The sequence below is a fragment of the Sipha flava genome, unplaced genomic scaffold (genome assembly GCF_003268045.1).
Source record: "Sipha flava isolate LNK unplaced genomic scaffold, YSA_version1 243_pilon_pilon, whole genome shotgun sequence".
Taxonomy (NCBI): Eukaryota; Metazoa; Arthropoda; class Insecta; order Hemiptera; family Aphididae; genus Sipha; species Sipha flava.
This window is the reverse complement of record NW_020272891.1, coordinates 21,230-29,616: the sequence shown is the minus strand read 5'-3', so window position 1 is coordinate 29,616 and position 8,387 is coordinate 21,230. Positions and strand designations below refer to the sequence as shown.

The 8,387-nt window shown below is 36.6% G+C and overlaps 1 protein-coding gene across 1 annotated transcript; it reads right to left on the bottom strand.

The window, feature by feature from the left end:
* Window positions 1-6,690: 6,690 nt before the first annotated feature.
* LOC112684175 (eclosion hormone-like) lies at window positions 6,691-7,343 on the bottom strand. The gene is made up of 2 exons (XM_025555535.1): window positions 7,234-7,343; window positions 6,691-7,084 (listed from the first exon to the last, which is right to left on the bottom strand). The coding sequence occupies exon 2, from the start codon at window positions 7,061-7,063 to the stop codon at window positions 6,824-6,826; it is 240 nt and encodes a 79-aa protein (XP_025411320.1). The 5' UTR covers window positions 7,064-7,084; window positions 7,234-7,343; the 3' UTR covers window positions 6,691-6,823.
* Window positions 7,344-8,387: the final 1,044 nt, after the last annotated feature.

The window sequence follows — 8,387 nt, the reverse complement described above, 5'->3', positions numbered from 1 at the left end:
CCAGACCGATAATAAATTTAAAAATAATAAAATTAAAAATCGTAAAATTAGGTTATTTTGTCATTACAGATTACGGATTAAAATACGTTGCCGAAAATTAAAATATTCTATTATGACTATAAATGTAATACATTCTTGTAATACATAGTCATATTATTACCTGATCCGATGTATATGTATATTTTTTTAAATTTAATTGCTTTATAAATACATTACATACTCGTATGTATACATATAGGCTTATTTAAGCTTAAGCTTGTGAGGGAGTAAAAAATTACATTCAGATTGATTTAAAAGATATAAAATAAAAAATATTTATCTAATAATATTACATAAGTACATTAGAATAAATTAGAATGACATTAACGAGAACGTAATTTGGTATGATTTATAAAAAAAAAAAAAAAAATTACTGTTTTTGGTACTATTATTAATCAATCAGTACATAAAACTAGCAATGGACGAAATAAGTTAATAAGCCAACGAAATATTTAAAAATTCAAATTCTTGGTCGATAATTCTGAAAAAAGCTATTTATAAACCATCATTTCTACCCAATTAATAAGCCACAATAAATGGATTTCTTTTTTTTTTTTTCTTACACGAAATTGGCATTTCATTAAAATAATTTGGACCCAAAAAATAGTCCACGAAAGATTTCCCAAAGGATTTTTTAGTGCATCTCATGTATACACAGGTACGTGTGCAATTAATATTGTTGTCGTCCAACGTGATGGGTAATAATACCTACGGCACTCGCGGGTCGTCGAATAATACGTTCTGCGGGATCTCCGGGGCTATAAGTTTATAACTGCTGCACAGCGTGTTGCCCGCTGGGTTTAACGGTAACGACCACGGCGACCGCCGCGTCTATCCGCTACCGGAGAGCTACCGTGCACGTTCGCGTGTACATTACGCCGCGCCGGGCATGTTCCCGCGCTCCCGGGTCGATACGCGAACGACCGACCGATCGTGCCCACGGAAGCGCCTGGGGGCGTCGGGACGCGACTGGCACACCGTCGTGGACTTCCACCACGCACCACTGCGCGACGGTACCGGCGACCGTGTTTGACGTGTGCACGGCGCAGGGACGCGGCTCGGTGCCCCGAAAACGGTCTGCCGCTACGCCGTGCCGGACACGAGACGGGCCGCTGGACGTGTGACGCGGTCGTAACCATTAGGGCAGTGCTTCTCAAACTTTTTTTGACTCACGGCGCCCTTTTCGATCCAAGGTTTTTTTCAGAGCGCCCTTCCCCAAGTCATAGCGTGACCAATCGTTAGGAAAATAATGTTAAACCATATGGTATTTCATGACGGCGCGGTGCCCCTGTGCAGACATAATTTTGGGAACCGCTGTGCTAGGGGATGATAAGAGGAACGAAACACCTCGGGCGCCGGGCCGGCAACCCGGGCACGTCCTGTCGGCATTTCGAGCGACGCGTGCGATTCCCACGAATTCCGTTGTCCGACCACCAATATTTCTTCCCGTCCCGTCCCGACTCAGGGAGGAACGTTTCAACCTCCGCAACATCAAGAACCCGACTGAATTTCGGCGGTAAACGTTTCGATCCCGAGGCTCGACCTCGTTTGATTAGTTATCACCGACGGTCCGTAACACTAATAAAATACCCGCGCGTAAAACATCATTTATATCACCATGCCATCAAACTCGTTTGTAAACAATCGGTTCGGCCGTGTGGCTTGCATTTAATCGCTCTATGTATACATTAATTGTGTTTCTTAAAATGTATAATTAAAAGTTAGACGTCTATTGTCTGTTTGAAGCCGTTTCGAATACCTTTAGGGTCCTGCCACACTGCGGGTTTTTCGCCGTCGAGTCTTAAACGGTTTTACCGTCGAGGCCATTAAACCGTTCTCACCATTGCGCCACACCATAATAGCGGAGTGTCGTTTCGCCGCTGAATTCCTATTGTCCACTCGTGCTTTTTGTCTTGTTAACGTTTTTAATTTTTAATTTAAGTATTCATGAATTGTTTATTTTTATTAATTAATTTATAATTTATAAACATACGATATGCATAATAATATTATAAGTGTATAAAATTCACATAAATATTAACTTATAAAGATTGTAGGTTAGTAACAATATAACATAACATATGTATAAACGTCTTGCATAATTAATTTTAAAAATATTCAGGTCTTATGATATTTTTAATTTTCATTATTGGGTACCCACCTATTAGTTATTTAATGGGGATTATGAAATTGTTTGGATTACCGTGGAAACCGTTGAAACGTACCGCAATGTGGCGTATCACAATTAAAATCATGTACTTTTGGAACGAACGGCGGAATTATTATCGACGGTTTCGCCGCCCGACCGTTGCACGCAGCGGCGACGGACGGCGACGAACGGTCAAACGGTTATAGTATGGCGCACTAAACTTAAACATGTGTACTTTTTTGAGAACGGAAAAACCGCGGCGACAAACCGTTCATACGAACGGCGAAAAAACCGCAGTGTAGCAGGACCCCAACTCGGTTTCACGGTTACGCGCAACGTTTAACTAATCGATCCATTTATGATATCGCATAATGACTGTCTGTAACATTGTTAGATTCTATTGGGCGAGACGACCAGTACATTTTTGATAACAATTTTTTTTTTTTTTTTTGTTAATCGCTTAATTATATAAAAACCAATCATTCAATTTCCAAAGAATGCTTAAAAAACAAATTATTATCATATAAAAAAATTATGATTTTTTTTTTTTGTGGTTTTCTACTGACGAAAACGAAATCGTTTGAGATGCCACCGAGTCGACTTATATCTCCTTAGTTTTCTAAATTTCGAAATTACGTCCATTAAAAGAGTATTAAGTGACTATGTCAATTAAACATTACATTTCATTTTACATATTATATTTTAATAACCACATGTTGGTATGCCACACTATACGGTTTGGAAACAAAGAGGGACCACGGTACAATCACGTACACATCATTTTCATATAGTAAAACCGATATTATAATTTAATCAAGTTGTATTTATCACTAAGACGACCCTTAAAATTGTAACTTTTCAACAGTCGAAAATTGAAAACCTTTATATACTATACTAATTAGTGGTCAATTTCGTATTAGATACAAGTATAGTAATTCAAAATAAAATTATAATTATTATGTTATTTTTAATTTTTCGGGCAACAAATTTTTCACTATTGTTAAAATACTTGGCAAACAAAAAATAATGAAAAAAGAAACCAATGCCACATGTACATTATTTGTATATATATCTGTATATACGAGTCAGTGACGTTCTCAGGAATTTTCAATGGGGGGGGGGGGCTCTGAAAATTTACTAGAATACAAAAGTGGGGGCTCTGCCCCCACACCGCCCATAGTCATAATAATTACAAATATTGTACTGTTTTAAAAAACCACACTATCACAAATTGTCACCAAATTGTTAAATTGATAGCGCGGTCGTGTCATAGAATATGTTCTATGGTCGTGCTCCAACCCAACTTGATAACCGTGATACTGGTAAAAATGACGTATAAACCACTAAATTATAATCAATAACATCAATAATCAATTATTATTAAACTATTGGAATAATTTAAAAAAAATACAGCCAATGGGGGAGGGGGTGTTCAAACCCCATGACCCCCCCCCTCCGTGAGTACGCCACTGATATGAGTATATAGTGTGTTCATGTTGAGAGGTACCACTAAGTATTTCAGTTTGATGCCTTTTATTGAAATGGGATTTTCGGTGAACGAAAGGGAATACCAAAATACACAATTTCAGCCAAATTTCAAATTTTTGACTCTGTTATGCATGTATTGCATGCATGTATTGACTGTATATGAATACGTAATACTACTTACTTTTTTAAATGACTACAAAATTTTTTTTCTACATAATCAAGCAAAGAATTTTTTTTTTAAAACAATTTTGTACAAAATGTTTTTTGCCAATTACAAAATTGGCAAAGTTGAGGTATGTTAAAGTTTAATATTTATGAATAATCGGGTCTTAACGAAATTTTAATTATGTTCAATTTAATACTTGAAATATCTGTTCGTAGATAGACAAGACATTAATAAAGAAGACTCTGGTGACATTTGGTGGACAGATGAGTCTACATTTACAAATAATGGTAGATATTATGAATAAAAAAAATCATAGATTTTGGGACAATCGAATCCATACTGGTTTCGTAAAACGAACTTTCAGGGTGTTGAGGGTATAAATTTGTGATTTGGGTTAATCTGTAGAAAACTTTTAGGTGCTAATTTTTATGATATGACACTTAGAGGTAAAAGATATCCAGATTTTCTTGAAAAATCAATTACAGTTAGAGCCTTCTTACACGACGATACTCAAGAGAAACTGTATTCGCTTGGATACTAGAAGATTAGGCAACTAGGCGACTGAAGTTTCCAGTGATCCTCACATACGGTTTATCAAATTAGAGTCGACTCGCGATTTCAATGAATGTTTTCAGTATTGTTTTCAATATTTCATAGTGTTGATTTGTTTTGTATTATTTTTTAATATTTGTAATACCTTTAAGTAGTAGTAATGAACATATTGTTCTGTACCATTATTATAAACATTATACAAAAAAAAGCAAAAAAAATTCTGGATCAATCCTTATATTGAAAAAAATATCAACTGCCGACTGTTCGTCGCTGTCAAGGAATTACAAGAATAGAATTCCCAATGTCTTGCGTTTTACAGAATGAGAAAATAAACTTACCTAGAATTGACAGAAATTATTATTCCTAGTTTAAATTACACGGACACTAATATGAGAAAATGTGTGAGCCTCAAAGAAATTCGAACAACAAGAGTTGCGAGGAGACTGACATGTCACTGTGATTTCAGTGGCGTCGTTAGAACGACATAATTTAAATACACATTTTCAGTAGCCTAGTCTCCTAGTATTCAAGTGACTGCAGTTTCTTTTGAGTATCGTCCTGGGTAAAACAGGTGCAGCTCATTTACAGGATACACTATCACATGACGCCATCATTGTTCGACAAAATTTAAGTTACATTTTTCCTAGTCGATGGATTGATACCCATGGAATAATTTCATGGTCTTCAAGATCCCCAGACTTTATCCCATTTATGGGGACATTTAAAATATTGTTGGGTATGCGGAATCACCTATTTATGTCTAATATTTAAACAAATTGGCATTTAATAATTTGAGAGAATACTAAATAAACGCTGCCACATTTAAAATTGTAAAATTTTTGAAATCGTGATAGAAACATCAAAGCGGAAACTTTAATTGTAAATAATTAAATTTTAATTTAAAATTCATAGTGTATATATATTTGTAATTTTCATTACCATCAATATTTAGTGATCTTATTCGGAAATATGAATTAAAAAAATTAGAGTAAATTACGATAAAAAATGAGTGTTTTTTTTTTTATATTTTATGTATCTGCAAAAAAATATTTAACAATATTGAAGATTTTATATTGATTTTCAAGTATTAAATTGAACATAATTAAAATTTTGTTAAGACCAGATTATTCATAAATATTAAACTTCAACATAGGTACTACAACTTTGCCAATTTTGTATTTAGAAAAAAACTTTTTATACAAAAATTGTTTTAAAAAAAATACTCTACTCGAATATGCAGAAATAAATGTTGTTGCTATTAAAAAAAAAGTAAGTTGTATTATGCATACACGTACAGTCAAAGTCAAATATTTGAAATTTAGCTGAAATTGTGTATTTTGGTACTCCCTTTCGTTCTCTGAAAACTTAATTTCAATACAAAGTCATCAAACTGAAAAATTTAGTGATACATTTTAGCGTGAATACACTGTATTATAACTCTGGGTAAGATAGCCATATAAGTAATCAAAGAATCGTTTATCTCGTATCAAGGCTCTTAAAAATATACATAATAAAGTTTACTGTACTGGTACTTAATTATCAATATGTACGTATACACACATACACTTTCTACATACATAATCCTTTGGAGGGTGGCAGTTTTTTACATGTCATCAAACTGTATTCAAAATATTGTATTCAATTTATATGTTATTCAAATTCATATTAAATTTATTGGAATAACAAATTTTTCACAGAACTTTGCGTAGATAACAAATTCACTGGAATACTTAGGATTTTTCGATTTTGGGTATGTTTATTTATTAATTTGCGTCGAATAGTATTTTAAATAATTCTTCAAAACTGAAATCATTTCACGATATTTAGATAAACAAATTTTCCGTTGTATTCAATAATACTTGAATAGTAATTTGTTTAATTTAAAAAATTCAACAACCTTTATTTACTCGTACTCGAATACTGATAAAATTAAAAACGATTATATGAAGTTGAGAATTTCTATTAAGTTTACCTGAATTTGCCTTTTCAATAAAAAACCAAGTGTAGAATGTATATATATATGTATATAGCATATTAACAGTGGCACCGATGTTTGTTTCATATGGTATTTCATATAAATAAAATCAGAGTATAAATACAATAAATACTGAATTTATTGAGTTATAACTGCAAATTTGAAACATTACTACATCAAAAAATTCACATTGCTATAACTTGTACCCTATCCATCACGGGAGCACCCAAGTTAGCTGTTACATCCGCAGTACCTGCACATAGGGATCGCTGCCACTGCATATTCTATAGGTGTAACATATTATTTAAGAAAAACAAAAAATTCCTTGATTCCTTGATTTATTTTAAGTATTTTTACAATTATAATATAATCATAATCTGTGTTTGTTTATAATCGAGAACATAACATATAACTGCTGTAATCACTCTTACTATATTAGATGCATTCTTGAAGATTACTCGAGCTTGTTTAGGAACGGTGCCACAGAATCAATGTTTTCACAGTCCGGAATCATTTTGCCTTTGAACTTGACGCAAGCGTCTGCGCATAAGGGTCCCTCAAAGTATGAACCCAACATCTTCTTGCACTGCGCGCAGTTTCTGATGCACATGCCCACGTCCGCCATGTCCGCTACAGCCGATCCAATCACCATCAGTACAAGCGCAAAAACCACGGTTTTTTTCGAGTCGTTCATCGTTTCGAGAAATATTGTCCTCTGCGAATGAAAAATAAAAAAAATAACGCGACGAATGTAGGTATAAAAAACGTTAGGTTACCACGGTGTACCCGGAACCGTAGAACAAAAACGTTACGAACGATTTCTTTCTTTTTATTTTTGTTTTGTCCCGAACCTTTCGCACTTACCTTTCGCGCAGAAGCAGAACTCTCTAGTAGATGCTGGAACGTTCGAGTGAGGTGCACTGATGAAAACGGCAACGGAACGGTTGGTTTTATACCGATTGTATCCGTCGCATTGCCGATCGTCGCCCGAAAGAGACGCGGACTCGCCGGGCGAGGACTGCCCGTGGCGCGCGTCCCGCGCTAATCGGATATTGCCAAGACGACGCGTAGAACTAAAGGTAATGCGATTAACACGGGAAATACGACCGCCAAGTGCATTACCGTTAACCATAACCGCGTGCGCCCCGCCGACGCGGCGCCGTTTTCGCGAGACGCGTTCCGCGATAACGCGCACGACGCGACGGTACCATCAGCGATTGCTTCTCTCGTTTTGCTTCTCTGGCCGCGACCACGGGGCCCACCTAACCGTCCACGCCCGGCGAATCGACCGGTCCGGCAGCAGCGCACCGAACGTGGACGCGACCGCGCGGACGCCGTGGTGTTTTCCGGTTGTCGGCCGGTGCAGAGCGCGACCGGCTTTCGGCACGGTTTCATTTCACCCGGTTCCCCCCCGTGCGGTCGTAGCACACGCACACGCAGGGCCGTATTTAAGAATTCGACATCAGGGGACGACAAAAAAAAAAAAAAAAAACGCTTCATTATACCAAATACAAATTTCTGCGGTTGAAAAAGATCTTTCCGAGGAACAATTCGTTGCTGGTTCTATTTTTCATTCATTCTGTTCCTCAATGTCAACATAAGGATAGATTGTTTGTAAATCTTCGGATCCATCGACAGCACTCGACCGTTACACCGAGTATGTGTGTGTGTGTCGTGACGCCGTGATTGGCGTTATACGTATTTTGTTTTGAGATACACTTTTTTATTTTCTAAAGAAGTTTCACTTCAAAAATATTAGATCATTAAATATTGAAAATATAAAAAATTAGCCGCCCTCTGATATTCAGCCGCCCGGGGCAACAGCACCCTGCAGCTCCCCCCGTAAATACGGCTCTGCGCACACGGTCTCTTCCGAGACCCGTTCGGGACGTACATTATATTGTTGGTCACGCACGCGGCCGTCGTATTGCCGAGCCGTCCGCGTAACTTTGGCTCGAGTGTTTCGAACAACCCGTCGCCGCATACCGGAACACGAGCTATCGTTTTCCAATATTCCC

What these genes read in the sequence shown, in the direction of transcription:
- LOC112684175 (XM_025555535.1), bottom strand. Translation starts at nt 7,063, where the DNA reads ATGAACGACTCGAAAAAAACCGTGGTTTTTGCGCTTGTACTGATGGTG.